The sequence below is a fragment of the Pristiophorus japonicus genome, chromosome 4 (genome assembly GCF_044704955.1).
Source record: "Pristiophorus japonicus isolate sPriJap1 chromosome 4, sPriJap1.hap1, whole genome shotgun sequence".
NCBI classification, from domain to species: domain Eukaryota; kingdom Metazoa; phylum Chordata; class Chondrichthyes; family Pristiophoridae; genus Pristiophorus; species Pristiophorus japonicus.
In genome coordinates this window covers 231,534,787-231,553,124 of record NC_091980.1, presented here as the reverse complement: position 1 = coordinate 231,553,124, position 18,338 = coordinate 231,534,787, and the positions used below count along the sequence as shown (strand labels likewise).

The 18,338-nt window shown below is 39.6% G+C and overlaps 2 protein-coding genes across 5 annotated transcripts in view; both read left to right on the top strand.

Annotated features, from left to right (window-relative positions):
* kiaa0586 (KIAA0586 ortholog) overlaps nucleotides 1–18,338 on the top strand; it is an 800,223-nt gene that overhangs the window by 188,359 nt on the left and 593,526 nt on the right. The gene's annotated exons all lie outside the window — the stretch shown is intronic.
* On the top strand, nucleotides 1,105–4,334 carry irf2bpl (interferon regulatory factor 2 binding protein-like). Its single transcript, XM_070879144.1, has one exon. The coding sequence runs from the start codon at nucleotides 1,703–1,705 to the stop codon at nucleotides 3,686–3,688; it is 1,986 nt and encodes a 661-aa protein (XP_070735245.1). The 5' UTR covers nucleotides 1,105–1,702; the 3' UTR covers nucleotides 3,689–4,334.

Sequence of the window (18,338 nt, the reverse complement as noted above, 5' to 3'; positions counted from 1 at the left end):
TTCGAGTTAAATTTTACCTTTTATTAAACAGTAACCAAATTATATTTATTTTAAATTGCTGACGTAGCCTCCGAAGTTGATGGCCCACATCCATGTTAATGATTAAACCATACTGGAAAAACAAGCAACACCTCCCTCACCTCGGGACATGCACCATCGGGCAACTACTTTCATGGAAAGTAAATACAAGTATTCAGTGGGAGAGAGCTTATCGTTTTAGATTGCCGTTTACACACAGCAAATTGCACAACAGGAAACTGACATTGGGTTGGTTAGATTTGGGTGGAAGTTGCATAATTATTTGGCCAAACATTTTAACGAGTTTTTTTAAGCAATGAAATTATTCAATATTTTTTTCTGGCGTTATGATGGCTTGTTTTTATCATTTTCCATCAACCCTCGCCGATACCGCTCCTAAATCGGCCGGAGTATGTTTACTTCGAAAATATGTGGAGATTGTAGTTTTAAGAAACTGACCCCTTTGTTTCTGGGAAGGATACGTCAACGGTCTGTTTTACTAGTTTAACGACGATCTTAAAAATACATATGTCTTGTAATGAATGGATTTCTGCCAATACATTGGGAGTCTACAAAGCAGATGAGCAGCTTCAGTGCAGAATTAGCAGCAGAGAATAAAATGTGGGCTCGGTCTGTGAGTGACATGGCGCAAAACGCTGAGGAGTTGCGACATTCTAAAGAGAACTGAAATAGAACACGCCCTGACGTCATGGGGCGGGACTGGAGCTGCTGTTGAAAGCTGCAGCTGAGAGGCGGGGGAAAACCTAGACAACATCGCAAACACTGACATAACATCCCCATGATTTAAATATGTATTTTCTACAGTAACTACTTTCTATTATCATAAGGGTTGTGCTTTTATGACGGTTAAAGGAGATCCTCTTAACGCAGTTTTGTTTTTAGTCATTCGAATACTGAGCCCGAGGTTGTAGTTAAAGAGGTCAATTGTTCGGCAAAGTAAATGTTATTTCGGTCCTATTGGGGCCTGCCTGGAGATAGGAATTTCGTAGTTTAATTGCAATCTGGAATTTTAAATGTTGAGCTGGTGTCTAATTTTGCCTTTAAATATAACGTTTGTCCTTTTGCCTGTTGGTCTTCAATTATGAGAATGTTGAGAATTACAACGGACCTATTTTGACGAACATTCCCACAATGTAATCTAGTAACTGAATTGTTAAAATGGAAAGTTTCTAGCATTCGTTTTGAAACATTTTTGGGGTCAGGAACCAAACCACGTTACCATCCGCCACAACTGTGTGTGTGAAATTACGTGGTGTATTCGAGCAAATCAAGTGCACGATGAGTCTGAGTGAGACTGCGATGCTTGCGTTAAATCCTAAATGCATTAGGCCCGTAAGTGCCCCGGAGCTATAAGACGCTGCAATTTTAAGATTTTTATTGACCAGACCAGACCAGAACACACATGCCGGAGAGTTAAGGGGTGGGGGAGGAGAAGCGAGAGAGAGGAATGTGCGCGTGCGCAGCTGCCGTGTTGCGGCTGTAGAGCGGCGGCTGACGTCACGTGGTGCTCGGAGGAGCTCGGTGGTGCGGCGGAGAGGAGAAAGCAGACAGAAGAGAAGAGGGAAGGAAAGTGAGCCCGGGCCCGGCCACAGCACCACACGGAAGGGCCTGTACTTCACCCAGCCCCCGCCTACACACACTGAATTTCAACACCTTCCGCATCATGTCCGCCGCACAGGTGTCTTCGTCCCGGAGACAGTCGTGTTACCTCTGCGACCTGCCCCGCATGCCGTGGGCCATGATCTGGGATTTTACCGAGCCCGTGTGTCGGGGCTGCGTCAACTACGAAGGGGCCGATCGTATCGAGTTTGTGATCGAGACGGCGCGGCAGCTCAAGAGGGCTCACGGCTTCCAGGAGGGCCGCTCCCCGGGGCCGCCGCCTGTCAAAGTTCAGTCCTTGGGCGCCAGCAAAGAGGGGACTCAGCAGCTCAACCACGTCGACGGCTCGTCCAAAGCGCCGCAGCCGCCTCTCGATCGGTATTCCCTAAGCGCCGAGAGACCGCGCTTCGAGTACCCGGGCCTCGCCCACGCTGGCAGGCTTCCCAATGGCTTGAGTGGACCCAACGGATTCCCCAAACCCGAGGACATCCCGCCGGAGCTGAATCGGCAGAGTCCCAATTCATCGCGGCGAAATCACGGCATCGTGCCCCCAGGCCCAGTCACCGTGCCGCCCAATTTGCTGCCTCAGACCACCTTAAACGGCCCATCGGCGGGAGCCTTGGCCTCGCACGGTCTGCTCGGCCGGCCGTCTCCATCCACCAGCCTGGCAGGCACATCGCTGACCACCAGCAGCCTGGTCCTGAGCGATGTAAACAAGCGGCCGGGCTCAGTGTCCAGCAGCGACCAGGAGAAGGAACTAAAGGAGAAACAGCGCAACGCCGAGACCTTGGCCGAGCTGGGCGAGAGCCTGAGGAACCGATCCGAAGACTGGGCGAACAAGCCCAAGATCGTGCGGGAGACACTGCTCACCTTGTCCAACTGCAACCCCTTCGACGTGCGCTTCAAGAAGGACCATTCGCTGCTTGGTCGGGTGTTCGCCTTCGACGCCGTCTCCAAGCCCGGGATGGACTACGAGCTTAAGATCTTCATCGAGTACCCGAGCGGCTCGGCCAACGTCTTCTCCAGCGCCTCGGGGGTGGCCAAGCAGATGTACCAGGACTGCATGAAGGATTTCGGCAGAGGCCTGTCGTCCGGCTTCAAGTACTTAGAATACGAGAAGAAGCATGGTTCGGGCGACTGGCGCCTGCTGGGCGACCTGCTGCCCGAGTCAGTGCGTTTCTTCAAGGAGGTGGTGGGGGCCGACATGCTGCCGCAGCCTCACATCGACGCCAATTGCCCCATCTTGCCCACCGCCCTGTGCAACCTGCCCCGTCCCCCGCCCAGCAGCTCGAGGACTGGGGTGCGCAAGCGGAAAGCCTCGCCCGAGCCCGACTCGGAAACGGGCAGCGTGAAGCTGGAGGAGCGACAGCAGCAGTGGTTGTCGAACCAGAACGAAGCCTTAAAGCTCACCATGGCGACATCTGGCGCCTTTGGAGCAGGCGGCGTGGCGCACGGCGGTCCCCCCCTGCCACCCAACCGGACCACCCCTCCCGAATGCAGCGCCCAGAACGGACAGTCCCCCATGGCCGCCCTCATGTCCGTGGCTGACACGCTTGGAAATGCCCACTCGCCAAAGGACAGCAGCAATTCCGTACACTCGACCACTACGACCAGCGCCAGGAGGAACAGCAACAGTCCGGTGTCCCCAGCTTCAGGGGGCAGCCAGCGCCGCATGGTGTCTAGGAACGGGGATGTTGCTCTGTCCGTGGCCCCTCCAAATAGCCATCCCAACCCCAACATAGATCCCGTTCACCCTCCAAACATTCCAGACTCACCGATGGCCAACAACGGGCCTCTGTGCTGCACCATTTGCCATGAACGTTTGGAGGACACTCACTTTGTGCAATGCCCGTCAGTGCCCAATCATAAATTCTGTTTCCCATGCTCTCGGGAGAGCATCAAGGCTCAGGGGGCGAATGGAGAAGTTTATTGCCCCAGTGGAGAAAAATGCCCTTTAGTAGGTTCAAATGTCCCTTGGGCATTCATGCAAGGAGAGATTGCTACAATCTTAGCAGGGGACGTTAAGGTCAAAAAAGAAAGAGACCCGTAATTTTTTAACTTCAGTAATTGAAGTAAAATGTGAATAAGAACTAAAAAGTTAGTCTTATGTATAGACATTTTTCATTTTCGTCGTATGTTTCTATATTTTGAAACAAGGTATGTACTCTTCTTCATTTGAAGGATGAACCTGGTTTTGTTTAAAGAATATCAGATATTACTGCTTAATACTGTTTTCACTTATTGATGGCAGTGTGTTGGCTAGGTACAGAATCATAGCACTTAGCAATTAACGCTGCTGGTGTGTTTTTGTAAATGTATGCACTTCGCTGAATTGCCAAGGCCAGTGTTGACGCCTGCAGAAATGCAAACAAATTGTTACAAAGAATGGTTACAGTTAGTTATGTTACAAGCCCTGGGGATAGTCTCCTACAAAGTGACTTTTTTTTTTAAAAGGTGAGGGGTTCTTTTTATTAGTTTCCAAGGGCAAAATCTTTCATTTTATGATTCAGTGATCTGAATTTTTTATAACGTGTTTTTTTTTGCTTTATGGATGCACGAATGCTTTAAATAGTAGAGCAAAATGCTGTACTGTATATGACAAAACTGCTCTGTTTGTTCTTTATACATTTCTGTAGTAACAGAAGACTGTAATGTGCCTTGGAGCTGAATAAATTGTAATAAATTCGATGAATAAGCTCCCTGACTAGTCAATTTCTTTACAGACTGTAAGAAATGTGAACAAATTGGATGTGGATACCTGTGAGAGAAAATGGTTGTTTTTATTGCTTTAAAAATTACATTTCTACAATCTCTGTCAGAGATGTCATTCTTATAATTAAATAAATGCTATCAATATTTACTTGTCTTGGCAAAGAGCCCACATATTTATAAATCACCTGAATGTTTATCTTTAAAAATAAACTGCTGATTCAGGTCTTTCTTACTGGACTAAAACCTGATGAGTTCCAGGTTGTACTTTATTTCACTGAAACAAAATCTGAAATAATTGTTCTGAGATTAAAGGCACTTTAAAGTGATTGAATGTTACTGTGTGAAATCAATGCCAGTTAACTGTAGTGGTCCAGGTAATTGTAACAAGTTTTGAACACAGATGGTAGACCAAAAAAAAACAGCTGTTTCACTTGGAGCTGATGAAGTCGGAGCTGTGATGCTGGTACAGGGAACTGTATCCTGCATTCTATGCAGCATAAACCTAATCTGAATAAAATGCTTTTTAACTTTACCTCTTCAAATCATGCACTTTAAACCAAGCAGTTCAATATTTATTGTAAATGTTCAAAAAATATTTTCTTCAGATATAAAAATGAATGCAATTTGCTTGCCTTGAGGGAGTTTCCTTATTTTACACATTTGCAATGTTTACATTCCTGGTAGTTGTCCTAATGCATAATTACAAGTTATGGTTCCACAGTATACCTATTAAACAACTTAATGCAGTGGAGTACTGCAACTGGACTGCTACAGTTAATGTTTTTTTCTTAGTTTGCACAGTTGAGTTTCTATATCTGAAAAATGCACTTTCCCTGAACATTAAAATATTTGAAGTACTCTTTTCTCACTTTTGAAACATTAATGGTGCAAATAAAAGAGGAACTTGGTGTGAACATTGACTTAATTAACTGGAGATGTAGTGTGATACTTTTATGTTTGGCATATTTGTTTTAAATCACAACCATTTGCATCTTTAGAACATATTCCAAAGTTAACAGTCAAATGTATCACCTTTTTAATTGAAGGAGTAGGGAATTGTGATGAAATGTACTGTTGCATATTTTTAATCAAACCCACTAAATGTTTCATCCATAGATTATCAGACCCCTGTACTGTAACTTGCCAATTTCACATTGATATTAATAGTTAATAACTTTTCTATTGCTGCTAAGCTCCATGTATTGTGTAAAGTGATTAACAGCACAGAATTAAGTTCCTTAATGTGGTAGCTGATAACTATTTTCAAAGAATAACTGAACTTTATTTGATCTTTAATCGAGGGCTTGTGCATTCAAGATTTGTATCTCCAGACCTGTTTGTTTTTACAGCTGTTCTTCATCTGTAGATTTTGATTCTGAAGGTACAAAGTTGGGAGTTATTTTTATATTTTAATTACAAGGATTTTTAATAGTTATTGCTGATGTTTGATAAGGCATTTTGTTTATAGCCTTGATCTTGTCCTCTGTGCCAAATTACATGTTCTCACAACATGGTCTAGGTAATAAGTCCAGTAAGATTTTAAACAACCATATAACCTAAATAATTTCCCAACCATTGACCATATTTCAGTGAGTTTTTCCACATTTCCTCAGAATAATTGTATATAGGGGAAGAACCAGAGAGTGTTGCCTGTCCATTTTATCCACCACCAACACTAAAGCTGAATTTCATTTTGATATACATTAGCTCATTTGAAATGGATCTTTCCAGCTTTTTAATGTCCTGGCTCTGTACCTGTTTGAAAATATTCTTGATAAATACGCTGATAGGTTTAAATAGAAATAAGGATCATGTTTAACCGGAAACTGGATAATTGTAGTTTTGAAATAATTATCTTAAATGTTGAAATGATGCACCAATTTTGTGTTTTAATTTGAACAAATACTACTTTTGTGCAAATGTATAAGCATGTTTATCCATTAACTGTTTTATTACGCATTTATCACTAATCAGAAATTCAGTAGTATTTTAAAGTTCAGTGTACAGGTACTTTGAAATGATGAACCTAGTACTACAAAGAGCAAAACACACACCCACCACAAACTGAGCTGTGATGCATCAGGAAACAAATACTATAGAGGTAATAAAATCGTCAATAGCTGTAGAATTTATATAAAAAGGGTGGTGGCTAATAGTGAAATACTTAATGCAGTACTGAGCGAAAATGTTGGCCCAACACTTGTGCAATGAAATTTGGATATTTCATAAAAAGTACCTGTGTTGGTATGTGCAAGTGTATTACTAAAGTCTTTGTTTTCTTTTAAGTAAGCTGTGATGCAAAAACATTTAATTAATGAAAGCAATGATCAGAAAAGGCAGTTGTTGGGGTTGGGAGGGGGAGGAGATCAGCAGTAAAGGGAGGATGATGGTGCAGAGAGAGAGCTAGACAGTATCAGGATATGTTTAAGTACCAAGTTGGAGAGACTAAAAAAAGGTACTTGCGATATTTTATGAAGTGTTTTACACCGATGCAGTGGAGAAGTGCGCTTGCAGATCTGAAGAGTTTAGGTCTGGCCTGATGGTTTTGAGAGTAGAACATAATGCATAAGATTTTTAGATGTAGCTGAGGATGGACTGGTTCCACCCACATTAAATGTTGTTCAGCATTGTGAAATAGATAAATTAATATTGATCCAAACTCCAGTTCCAAATCAATGGCAGGTGAACTTCAAAACTCAATCAAGTTCACAAATACTTGGATTCATTACAGCATATTATTAATCAGTTGATTAGAAAGAGAACTAACTTATCTTAGAATTAACAAAAGGTGCTGTAACAAGGTCTATTATATCTGTGGACTAGGGAGGCTACTGCACATAACTGCGGTTGCTTACTAGAACACCTGATGTTCCATCATTGTATCATTTATTTGTTTCACAGGGAATCCACATGTAACCCATATAATAACAATCTTCGGTATAATTTCCGCAGTCTTTTAGGAAGTTTTACTGTGCTTTACGGACATGTTTCATGCTGTTGCTTAAGAATTGCAAGAGGATTATCTAGTGTTCATGTGTGTCCCTTGTATGCTCTCTTTGTATCCCCAAATTAATTTAATTCAACTTTACTGATATTTTATGGTATTATTTAAAGTGGCATCTCTTACTGTATTGACATCTAAGTAATTTTGCTAACTGGAGTAAATGTGCTGAGATTGCTGATAAAACGTTTTATTTACAGTAGAAGCTTAGTTCGAAATGCCCGTATAGAAAATAGTTTACTTTTATCCAAACATCACTATTAAGTAAACACCGTCGAACATGTCCAAGAAAATGTTAAAATAATGTTCCATTTGAGATTTAAAACATGCATTCCTATTGTCAAAGTTCTTTGTTTTTGGCTTTATTGAAATTAACCCCATATGATGTGTTTGACATGTGTTTAAAAATGTTCCTTGTCGAAGTAATAGTTGCTACTTAACTATTACATGTCATGACCTGAAATTTTCTGCAGTGAAATAACTTTTAAATCTGATCATTTAAATGTTCTGTGTAATCCTATTTGGCCATATTTTGCATTGATAAGTTACCATCTCCTTTATTCTGTAGTCATTCTCATCTATGTTCACTTCCCTACAGTAGGGCTCCTGATTTTTAAAGTAGCTCAACCTACAGCTTTTTGTAACATAATTTAAATATTTGCACCATGCATGCCACTGGTGAAACTGTGGAACACGAGCAGTATTATAAATCTGCTCAGAAAATAGATCTGAAAGGAGAAAGTACCTGCAGGGGCAACCCTTTCCATGTAAAGTACTTGTCATTTTATATCTCTCAGATTTGGGTGGCTTATAAACAATTTCCTGCAGAGAGAAATCCATGTAAAAGACTGCTTGTAGCTCCAAGCAGACCAATACTTTACAAGAACATATGCAGTTGCTGATGTAATAGTGTCTTGTCAAGGGCAGTGTTTGCTAAGCAGAAGCGATATGGATAGTTGCATTTGGTGATCAGACCCAATGACAGCAGCTAATTCGTTTTTATATCAAGTTGGTCAGTTCAGAGTTGTTGAGCAATATTTTGCCAACAGATTTCTCTTTACAACATTGAGCTAATAAAATAAACTTAACCTGTTGAAAGTACTCTCCTAAAGGCACCTTTTCCTTTAATCTTGTTACTTCTGCTGATAAATGTACATGATTATAAGTGTTGAAGTCCTTGTATCTGTAATGTTCCTTTTAAAAAAAAATAAAATATATCACAGAAATTGTGTTGTGGATTTTTTTTAAAGAATACTGCTTAGCTAGCAAACCATTGAGTGATGAGTGACTTCCCTTTGGGAATAGCACTGACTGCAACCTTAAATCTAGATGCTTAATAATTTAATTTGTTTAAAAGCCCTGCTGCTTTAATCCAAGTCCTTTGGTTAATCTTTGTAATGTTAATGGTTTGCTTCAGACAAAATAGTAAGGGTTTGGACATTGTGGTCTAATGCACAATTTCTACAAGTGAAATAAATAATTTCAGTCACGGTGTGTTTGTGTATTTTAAATATGACTGAATTTGATTTTCACTGTCAGTACTTATTTATATTTGATTTAATACCTTTTCCCTTTTGTTTTTTTGATGCCTCTAGTGCAGGTGGATATAGTCAGGAGCTTCTGTTTCTTTGTTTTAGGGTGCCTGATGAAAGTTCACTGCTGCAGAGACCTTTCCAGTGCCATTTTAGTGAGCGTTTTTTTTACATCGTCTCGTAATCAGCATGGCTACACTTTCTCCTGTGGATCATGTTTCACAGTAAAGTTTTGCATGGCCACTTGTTTGTTTTTCCAAATACTTAGTAAGGCATCAGTAAAATTAGCTGGCTCAAGCATTTTGGTAGAGGTCTGCATACAAACCATTTCCCCACTTTCTTAACCGGGAATGACATATGGAGTAAGGGAACCAAAAGAAAAGGAAAGAAAACTTAATTAAAAATGCAAACTGGAATTATTTAGATGAAGATCTAATACAGTCTTGCAGAAGTAAAATAAATCGTGATACAATGTTTGTCAAATTAATTGGGTAATACATGCTTGCCAAGTAACAATTTGATCACAGGAATCTGTGCTGTCTGCCAGAAAACACGAGCTGCAAAGATTAAAATGACTTGTTGAGAAATTACCATGTTTCTTTGCATTATATAACATTTGCATTTTCAATGAAAATGTTGCATCAAGAGGTCAAGTTGGTGACAGACTGCTTGAGCCTTGTTTATAGTGTCATCATACCCTTTATGTACTGTTGCTTTGTAGACCTATATCCTTTTTTCAAAAACATTCCAATGGTCACTAATGTTTTTAAACTTTCACGAATTCTTTCATTGAATGTTGTGATCAGGCACTTTGACTGGATCCTGTTGCGATGGAGAAACCATATGTATCCTAACATTTTTATATGATTCTGAAAGACAATTTTTGAATAGTGTACTTTTGACGGGAACCATATTTTAAAAATCATAAATGTATTAACTTTACAAATATTGTGCTGTTTTGTATAGATAGCCTACTTGTAACATTGAAAAGTTTCACCACTGGGGGACATTGTTGTTTCACCTTCATGTAATGCATTCTGGGAAAGATAACTAATTGAAGCCAGCTTTGTGCTGTAGCGCTATAAAACTTTCCAGAGACTTTTGGCTCATAAACAAAACACATATTTACTTCTTTATGAGCCAGAATTCTCTGGAAAGTTTTATAGCAATGCTACAGAACACAAGCAGGCTGGATTGAAATCAACCCAGAATGCACTGCTTGAAGGAGGAGTAATGATCTCTTCCTGGTGGTGAGAAAAAGCAGTGTGTTCGAAACACTGCAACAGCTGGTTCAGATGACTTGGCAGAGATTTATGTTGAGGGTTAAAATATTGATGACTAACTTTTTTTTTTTAAAGAGTGCTCTTTAAAGATTTAAATAAGAGCAGCACAGCCAAGTGAAAGTTGTATTTTAAACAGCATATTAAATTGGGTTGTAACAAAGAATATTTCAACTCTCCTGGTCTAATAACTGGGGAAAGTAATAGTTCAAGTGAGTTATAGGTTAAAACATGAGTGAGAATACTTTTCATATATGGTCTTTTATGCAGATGTCTATATCACATGCTGCCTTTTAAGTAATCCCTCATTTATTTATCTATTGCGAGAGCGGAGGGCCCTTCAATAGATACTAGACACTTTTCAGAAACGTTTCTTTTTGTATCTAGCTTTGTGAATCATTAACCAGTAAATATTAAACTTTAAACAAGAGGTTAAAGATGTCAGGATTTTTCTTGCCTCCTTTGTTGAAATTTTATAGCTCAAAGCTCTAGGTTGGCTGCTTTGCATGTATATTGTTTCCAGCATGGTCTTCATTAAGCTATGGAATACAGAGGCCTATCAGTATTGCCAGAACTGCCCTATTTAATTTAATCATATTGGGGACAAATATACAAAAGGATAAATAAGTCACAACTAGCAATGTAAACCAGTTCCATGACCTGGGTAAAATAAACGGGTAGAGGAGGAAAGTGGTTCGTTTCTGGGACTGAGGGTTTAGTCGGAACAAATTTTAGTAGCCACTGATGTCAAACCTTTGAAAATATGTAAAATATTTCTGGTTATTACCCACAGCTGTGGTATAAACGTATCTGTAAGGAGGGAAAGGGTACAATTTGCATGCTTGAATCAAACTTAAGCTCATATGTTAACTGTCGCAGATTCATTCTCATAATTAAATTAAAAGTCTGACACTTCTGGAGAAAAATAATTTTGCACTCCAGAAGCGCACCTTTTAATGATCTATCATCACGTTACGGAAGTTACCAAACAATTAGCAGCTGTACATTTTCTCATTTTTGTTTTATCTGCAGGGATGTATATGTAAAAATTGCTATGCAGTGCCAAAAAAAACTTTTGTGTAGAATAAATTTAGACACTGGAAAATCTTTTGAAACCAAAGTTTTCAAGAAGAGGATTTGTAATAGATAACGTATCATGAAGGTAGCTGTGATACTTGTAAAACTAATATCTATAAAATATGCAGGTTAGACTTAAGGAAGAGCCAACAGAGCATATTATTTTTTCGTGTGGCTAACACGTATTGAGTGTTCTCTGAATTTGAAAGCATTGAAGTTTTTTAATGTTTGGGCCAAAATCTGGAGCACAATAACACTACTGAACAGTGTTTAGGATGTAATTCAGCAATTTCTAATTTTGCAGGTATTCAAATAAAGAAAAGTTTATTTGACAGGAAATAATTTTACAACAAAAACATTTGAATTTAAAAACAGCGTGTAAAGTAAGAGTTGTCTGTCAGCTGATCTTTACCACAGCACTGATGTCACATCATTTTAAATTTGTTAATCACCAATAGTTGTCCTATACACTGCATTACATTTGCTAAAGGAATTTAAAAAGCTTATGAAAAATAATTATTAGAAAGATTTTAGTTCTTGAATACTGAAGGCTTTTTATATCTGTCAAAATATGTAAGTATTCTCTTGTTTCTGACGCAAAGCAAAATTATGTGGAGCTGGCCATTTTTTATGAATAGCATTTGCTAACCTATTATAAATCTGTTTTCTAATTATCTATTTTGTGACTCACAGCTTGGGAATGGCTGAATCTGGATAGATAAGGAAATAGACTTTAAAAAGGAGTCTTACTGCTCAGTATATGTAGATTTTGTGTCTCGTAGGTCTGGAGTATTGTCTCTTATTTTGATACTGAAGTTTTAACTTAATAAATGCCATTGTACAGAACTGGATATGCTCTGCAAAAGAGTTGTCAAATGTAGAATACTATTACCAGGAGTTGAACGGCATTTCAGTGCAACACCAGTCCTGAATTTGCCAACAGTTTTTATTTTAGCATGTGTAAATGTTCCCAGAATCCCCAAATATTTAATGGAAACAACCCAATAGTGAGCAAAACATTCCATTATCTAATTGTTTATATTAAGCGAACACTATAGGATATGTGGTAAATTGACGCCTGAGTAAATATTGTCTGTTGAAACAAAAATGCTCTTTAAAAGGGTGCCTATTAACTGACATCTCCTATGCTAAAAATGGCAAGTGACGGATCTTGCTTCATGAATATTTTCCCTTCTGTTGTTTTTTGTATCCTTGTATCACATTGTTTCCGGTTGAGAAAGAAGATGGGCTGTCTTCTCCCTGGTAGCCAGTGCTACTTCATAACTATCTGTTACAAGGTGCAGAAGACTGCACAGGATTACCTGTCCACTTATTTTTCTATTCTAGTTTCTTATTAAAGCAATTTAAGTTCATAAAATATATAATTTTATCTGTACTGTGTGTGTTTATTGAGCTGCTTGCGGCAACCGTGTGCAACCACTCTGTTGTAATCCCTGCTGTGAATAAGATTCACTTCTTGCGATTGACTCCCATCTCTGCATTATGGAGTATTTAAGAACAAGGCAACACTGGGAGCAGGCCAGCTTATTTCTGTTTTTACTAACTGTCTCCATCTGTGTGTCTAGTTTTGTTACAGCCTTTGGCAGACTTTGCAAGGTGGTGTAGCTGTGGCCTAATCATATGGTCCACAGCAAATCTGTGAAATTTTGATCCGTTTGTGACATTTCCACGTACATACAATACCCATGACAAAACTCATTTTAATATTTGTGGTTGCTGTACCATTGTTTACTATCAGAAAATCTCAAGGACCTAGTTACAACATGGAATAAAGGGGAGGCGAATCAGTATGGTGTCTATAGGACTTTTATTCATAAGACCATCCTACAATAGATTTTTATTTGTGTTTCACTTAAACTAAGCTAATTGGATCTGAACTTAACTTGCTGGGATAGATCTTGTTCCACTTCTAATTTGACTTAATTTCCAACCGTGAGTATTAAGGCAAACACTTTCCAAAAAAAAAAGTGTTGACAATGAAAAATCTGCCTTTTTCATTTCTGGAATATTTAAAATTACATTACAAATTTAATACAGTTTTACTTTTTGCTAGATGTTGAAATGATGCTAGAACATGAAGTTGTGTTTTAAAAATGCACAATAATTTTACAGAATAAATAGGCAGGGATTGAAAAAGACAGTTGTTAACTACAGTCTTTTTGAGCATTCTGTTCCTGATTGAAACACATTTGGTGGTATTGCTCTACAATTTGTATAAAATATTCACTTAATTTCTGTATGTATGATATTAGATTTTTCTCACTTTTGTCACTTGTTTTGTGGCTGAACACGTAGATATGTCGCAGTGTAGCTTGGTGCATGTTTTCCATGCTAACGGCAAGCCCTTCTATGTGATTGAAAACTCTGGAACAGCGAAAGGAATGTGGACACAGATGGAATTAACTATGCTTGACTGGTTACTGGACTAGACAGTCATGTGATGTAGCCTTCATTTCCAGTGGCGTTCCTGAAGGAACAGTTGTTATTGGTACATGTTACACGTCTGTGCTGCTGTAAGTCAGAGAAACAATCCTCTACTGTCATCAAGCTCTCTCCATTGAGCAGAGATGAATGTCTTCTTACAATTCCTGCATTGTACAGTAATCCACAAGTGCGCATAGTACTCTATTAGAAGAATTTTCTATCTAGGGGCTGTTGCAATCAAGATTACCATTGGTATATGTCAGTGATATTTAGGATAATCTTCTGTAGAGTAAGAATGATGGTGTAATAACTACTACAAATGCTGATAAGTATTTGAGGATTGGGGATAAACAGATTCATACTGGGGGATAGAAATGACCAATGAAAATGATTAAATACTTTAAAAAAAAAACATTACTTTGGAAACCTTGTAGGCAATATGTAAAAATATATTTTATGCACTTTTTTTCGGGTGTTTTTTTACTAAAACATTTCTATAGCCAGCATTTTCTTTCATTTACAACTTGCACATCTTTGGTATATATATGGATTAAAAACCTTTCATTTGAAAGAACTGCACTTTTCATGCAGTGTAAACTGTAAATAACTAAAATAGGAAGAAACAACAATACTCTTAACTGGAAAAAAAATGTTCAGTGACGATGAAATGATTGGTCACATCCATCCCAAGTGGGGGAAAAATAGTCTTAATTTAAAGGTGCATTTTATGTTCCATTTATAAATTATTTATAGAAAGAATAAAACCAAATGATATCACATCAACGGGTCACAAATCCGGTAGTGAGAGTACTTACCACACATTTCAGAGCTCTGAGTTTGGTCATTTGAATTTGCACAAACTAAACAGAAAAGGTTGCCTACTTAGGTTCAAAGTTAGTCCTAAGTTAAAGCATTTAAAACAGATATATTATCCAATTGGAAGTATTATTCACAAATCATTTCAATATTAATTGATGCTTCTGAGGGCTCGCACGTCTGTATAGTGACAGAAGAGAAACCGAATAGCAGCTCCTTTGTGACTGTCATGCTGCAAAGACTAATTCTGTCGTGGCTTTATTTTTAGCTGCTCTATATTCTGGCAGCTGCTGTGCCTCTCATTTAAGTAGGCTTTTATTACTGTGGCATGTGAGTAGAATACCGCACAGTCTGAGAAATTGATTATTCTGCAGAATGATGCAGTGGAGCTTCGAGTGCAGGATGGCTGAGTGTTGAATTTCAAAGATGGCTTTGCTGAATTGGCACACAGATTTAATGGCTGACCCTCCCCTGCTATTTGCTTCTCATGACACACTAAATATATCTTGTGGCAGTTGCAAATGGGTAGTTGGTTGGTAGAAAGGAATACTGTTACATTTGTTTGGGAGTTGGGTAGTCCTGGTGGTTATACAACACTTTTCAACACTGTCCTCCTGCGTATAAAGAAATGGACGAGAATATACTGATGAGGATTGCTACAGGGTTTAAATAACGGTGCATATAAAAGCAAATAATCTTAGTGTTGTAAAATGTACTGATTACCTGCACTGGTTACTGTGTTCATGAATATTATCACCCAGATTAATTAATTCATAGAAATTTTTGTCTTCATTTCGGTTACCAGATAGTCCCTCTTCAGTATTACACGGAAATACATGACCATGGTTGTTTTTGCCTGATCTGGATTTGAGATAGAGCACCAGCTAAAAATACCAACACATTTCTGCTGTATCATATACCAGCTGGGGAATCTAATCTGGGAAAGTGTGATTTAATTCCCTGGGGCTAGTACATGGGAAGCAGACTTCTTCAGAGCTTTCATTTCCGTCGCCCTGTCTGAAAACCTTGTAAATTCAGCAAAAGCCATTGATTTAGGGTATTCTTGCAAAAGTAATTTCTATAGATTTAATCTCTTCTGATTCATAATCTATTGATGGTGAAGGGAATCGAGGGGGAAAAGGGTCTGAATGTCTTTAGTGTGATCATTTCAGAGAATAGTCTAAGGGTTATTTTGCTTTTTTATGAACATACTGGTTTATATTGCTGCAGTTGTACATTGTGTTGATGGAATTTGAGGAAGCTGCATGCCTGTTGCTGTAGTTGTACGTACTGGGATAGTTGGGTTTTTGCTTCAGTATTGTAGTCTTTGTGTTAACTTTGTGTTGCAAAGAAACAAAATAAAAGGATTCGAATAAAACACATCTGTGGGAACTTGCAGTCCCACTGTAATTATTTGTCTGGATTGTATGCTCTGTACTTTAACTCTTTCATTGACTAAAATCTGACTCAGATTTTGCAGAAGTATTTGCATATGTATTCTGTTATGTATAGTTGATTAGCTTAGTATGATTTTGTGTAAGTTATAAATGTAGCATTTAAAAAATGTTTTTTTCAACATAACTAACATGTTGGCACTGAAATTACGTTCAAAATAATAATAAGGCTAACAGCGTCACCTTTCTTATGGAGGAAATCGGACATCAACTTCTGGAGTATGCACATGCGCAGTTAAACGTGGAAATCAGGAAGTTGCGGTTCAAGTCACACTGCTCCTCCACAGGCTACACCAGTACTTTGCAGATAGTTTTGGCATTAAAATCCACATAAGAGCGTGAAGTTGCAATACATATACACTCTTCTTCTTAGGCAGTCCCCCAGAGTCAAGGATGACTTGCTTTCACACTAAAATGAGTTCTGAGGTGACTGATGAGACCAATGCGGAATCTACAGTCTCTGTCACAGGTGTGGCAGATGGTGGTTGGAGGGACGGGTGAGTGGGGTGCTTGATTTGTCGTACGCTCCTTTCGCGGTTTGTACTTGGCTTTCGAGTGCTCCCAGCGAAGATACTCAGTGTTGGTGCCTTCTTGAATGTTTCTCATTCACTTTGAGTGGTCTTGGGCCAGGGATTCCCAAGAGTAGGTGGGGATGATGCATTTTTTCAAGGAGGCTTTGAGGGTGTCCTTGAAACGTTTTCTCTGCCCTCCTGGGACTCGCCTGCCGTGTCGTAGCTCTGAGTACAGTACTTGTTTCGGGAGTCTAGTATCGGGCATGTGGACACTGTGGCCTGGCCATAGGAGCTGATCGAGCATGGTCAATGCCTCGATGCTGGGGATGTTGGCCTGAGAGAGAATGCTGAAGTTGGTGCGCCTATCCTGCCAATGAATTTGCAGGATTTTGCAGAGGCAGCATTGGTGGTACTTCTCCAGTGCTTTGAGGTGCCTAATGTGTACAGTCCATGTCTCTGAAGCAGATAGGAGGACGGGTATCACTACAGCTCTGTAGACCGTGAGCTTGGTGCCGAGTTTGAGATCCTGGTCTTTGAACACTCTTTTCCTCAGGCGGCCGAAGGCTGCACTGGCACACTGAAGGCGGTGTTGTACTTCGTCATCTATGTCTGTCCTTGCTGATCATAGGTTCCCGTGGTATGGGAAATAGTCCACCTTATCCATGGTCTCGTCATGGATCTTGATAATCGGGGAGCAGTACTGTATGGCGAGGGCAGGTTGGTAGAGAGCCTTTGTCTTACTGATATTTAATGTAAGGCCCAAACTCTCGTACGCTTCAGTGAAGGTGTTAACGATGGTTTGGAGTTCGGCCTCCAAGAGTGCACAAATGCACATTGTAATTCAGTGACAGAGGTTGGAACAACCTTGGATCTGGACTGGAGGCGTCGGAGGTTGAACAATTTCCCGCTTATCCTGTAGATTAACTCCACTCTAGCGGGGAGATTGTTAAAGATGAGATGAAGCATTGCAGCGAGGAAGATTGAGAAGAGCGTTGGTGCGCTGACACAGCCTTACTTGATCCCGGTCTGCCCTTGTATTGGTGGATCCGTTAGTAAGAATCACAGTTTGCATGTCATCGTGAAGCAGGTGGGTCACTGGTAGAATACGTGTGGTCACTATTAAAGAACCAATGACCAAAGCGTGAGTGGATGGAGGGAGAGCGGAAAAGCGCAGGAGATCAGCGTGCTGGAGCTGGGGGGCTTGGGGTACAGTGTCAGTATTTTATGGACAAATTCGCAAGCTGCTCAAAGATTAATGTGCTCACCTATGCTACTTATTGAATAGTTACACGCTAAACATGGCAGAAAAAGTTAGGTCTGGTACATTCAGGTGCTATTGAATTTTTATGGTGTGAAAATTCATAATTACTGCCAAACAACCTCTCTGGCCTTGAAAAATTACTTTCACAAGAATGGAGTCTCATTCCTTCAGAATTTAATTAGTGCTGGAGATTTAAAAAACTAAATTATTTATTATCTTTTTTTGTCTGTCTCTTACCCCTCTCAATCCCATCTTTCGTTCCCTCTTTATTTTGCATTCTATACATGATTTAAATCTAATTTATACTGCCTGGTTTATACTTCCTAGTTTAGATTCTCTGTGCCTCAGTGAGAATTCTTCTGATTGTTTGAAGAGACATGCTGTTTCTTGTCCTGCTCACATGCCACAGATCCTCTGTCGAAGGCACTTTGGATCAAACACCCAATGATAGCAGGTCTCCGCTATAAGCCCGCAAAAACTCTGGGCAGTGAACGGCGAGCGCTGTTCCTTTGCTGCAGTCCCCAAAATTGATCCGATATAAGTACGGAGTTGAAAATAGTGGTTTACACTTTCCGTGAGTAACAGCCACATAGAACCTAACATCAATTGT

Coding starts and splice junctions, on each gene's coding strand:
- irf2bpl (XM_070879144.1), top strand. CDS start 1,703: ATGTCCGCCGCACAGGTGTCTTCGTCCCGGAGACAGTCGTGTTACCTC.